This window comes from Phoenix dactylifera, unplaced genomic scaffold (genome assembly GCF_009389715.1).
Source record: "Phoenix dactylifera cultivar Barhee BC4 unplaced genomic scaffold, palm_55x_up_171113_PBpolish2nd_filt_p 000487F, whole genome shotgun sequence".
NCBI classification, from domain to species: Eukaryota; Viridiplantae; Streptophyta; class Magnoliopsida; order Arecales; family Arecaceae; genus Phoenix; species Phoenix dactylifera.
Genome location: NW_024067907.1, coordinates 16,505 through 18,744, shown reverse-complemented (window position 1 = coordinate 18,744; position 2,240 = coordinate 16,505). Strand labels below are relative to the sequence as shown.

Here is a 2,240-nt window from a genome sequence, read left to right as displayed (position 1 = left end):
CATACAGTCTGCCGGTTCCGATGTCGATCCTCCAGGCCCGAAGAACATCTACGGTAAGCTTCTTGACAACAATAAGGAGGAGCTACAGAATTGGATTGGCTCATATAAGAGCAAGTGGCCCACATATGGGCTCACTCTGATGTGTGATGGTTGGACCGGTCCGACAAAGCGGATCATCATCAACTTTCTGACATACTGTGATACGAAAACCTTCTTCCACAAGTCAGTTGATGCTTCGGATAAGGTGCACAACGTCTCATACATCCTTAGACTTATGGAGGAGGTGATTGATCAGATTGGAGAGGAGAATATCGTGCAGGTCATCACTGATAACGGGCCGCAATATAAGTTGGCCGGGCAGGTCTTGATGGAGCGGCGACCACAAATTTTTTGGACCCCATGTGTTGCACATTGCATCGACCTCATCCTGATGGACATTGGAAAGATCCGTAGGGTGCAACATACGGTGGAGATAGCCCAACGCATCATCAGGTATATTTATGGCCATACTTGGGTTATTTCATTAATGGAAAAGTATGCAGGAGGAGAAATTCTTAGACCAGGAGTCACACGGTTTGCTACGAATTACATTGCACTTGATAGCCTTATCGAGAAGAAAAAAGCCCTACATCAGATGTTTGTCAGTCCCGAGTGGCAGGAAAGTAGATATGCCCAGGCCAGCACTGAAGGAAGCAGGATGGAAGACTTGGTAAGCAGGCAGTCATTCTGGCAGTGGGCCAATGCGATGGTCAAGGCTATCAAACCATTATATGAAGTGCTGCGGGCCGTGGATAGCGAGAGGTATCCCCAGATGGACTTTTTGTATCACATAATGGAGAAGGCAAAGGCTCAGATCATGGAGGCAGATGTAGCCCATGCCCAGGAGTACATCGACATCATTGAGCGGCGGTGGGGAGCCCAAATGGGTAGGAAATTGCATCTAGCAGGTAAGCGATAATATTGATAATTATACTGATTGATATATTTGTATAATTATACTAAGATGGTGTCATCTATGTGCAGCATACTACCTGAATCTCCGGTTTCAATACGAGAGTGGAATTGGTATGGATGATGAACTTCTTCATGCTTTGCGTAATGTTATTTATAAGATGAAGCCTGATCCAGAAGTCGCCGCGTCATGTATAGAAGAGGTAACTATGATTTAGTAGCATAAGTAAATATATCGGATCTTATATTATTGACATACTGCAACAAGCTTCTTTTCACAGACCAAATTATTTAGAGAGGGCAGCCACAGCTTTGGACAGCGACCAGCTGTCGTGAGCAAGACAACTATGAATCTAGGTACAATATAAATCTGCAAGACATTTTTGCAGCTGAATTATTTTCAACTATGAGGCCATCATATATGTAAAATGTAATTATCTTCAATATTTTTGCAGCTGAATGGTGGATTCATTTTGGCGGATCCGCAAAAAATCTTAAGCGGATAGCTATCTGGATCCTCTCCCAAATGATCTTCTCGAGTGGTTGTGAGCACAACTGGTCCACCTTCGCCCTCATCCACAGCAAACAAAGGAACCGTTTGATACAAAAGCGCCTCAATGACCTAGTTTATGTGCATTACAATCTGCGGTTGAGGCTAAAATGCATTCAGGAGGAAGTGGAGCTCAAGTATGCAGATCCCATCTATAGGACTTTTACAAATGATAATCCTATGCTCGACTGGCTTGCGGTCCAGCAGCAGGAGCCCGAGCTTGATGAGCCAGGATCGCCTCGACGACCAGCCAGCATCAAAGCCACCGAGGCTACGGTCGATCCACAGCAATGGGCTGAGCGCAACATTTCACGCACTCCTACAGCTAATAGGACATGGCTAGAGGGGAGCCAGTCAGCGCATGACTGGTACGATACTCCCATTCAGAGAGATGATCCTTTAATGCGAGGACAAGGACGCTCTAGTACCTAGTCGACTCGATCAGGAGGACGTCAATCCCAGCAAACGAGAAAAGGAAAGGAAAGGGCCCCAATGGAGAGTGTCGAGAAGACTTGGACCAGCAGCGATGAAAGTTCTGGTGGTGATGGATCTACTAGCCATGGAGGGAGTGGAGGACAGTATGGTACTACTTATGAGACACAGCCGGAGGGAGGTTTTCGATACACCGGTGAATCTCAGTTTACGCATGCTACACAAGATACGGACCACGGTAGGCCGTCTGATATAGGCTGGTCAGATACCATTGCATATCGAAGAAGAGCTCCTCGAGGTCGTTCAG

General features: G+C 46.3%; 1 protein-coding gene across 1 annotated transcript; it reads left to right on the top strand.

Moving 5' to 3' along the window:
* Positions 1-274: 274 nt before the first annotated feature.
* LOC113461998 lies at positions 275-1,869 on the top strand (the record flags this gene model as incomplete). The annotated part of the gene is made up of 3 exons (XM_039119086.1): positions 275-947; positions 1,024-1,154; positions 1,622-1,869. Coding segments are annotated over exons 1-3 (1,052 nt in total), but the record flags the coding sequence as incomplete, so codon positions are not given.
* Between the last annotated feature and the right edge of the window lie 371 nt (positions 1,870-2,240).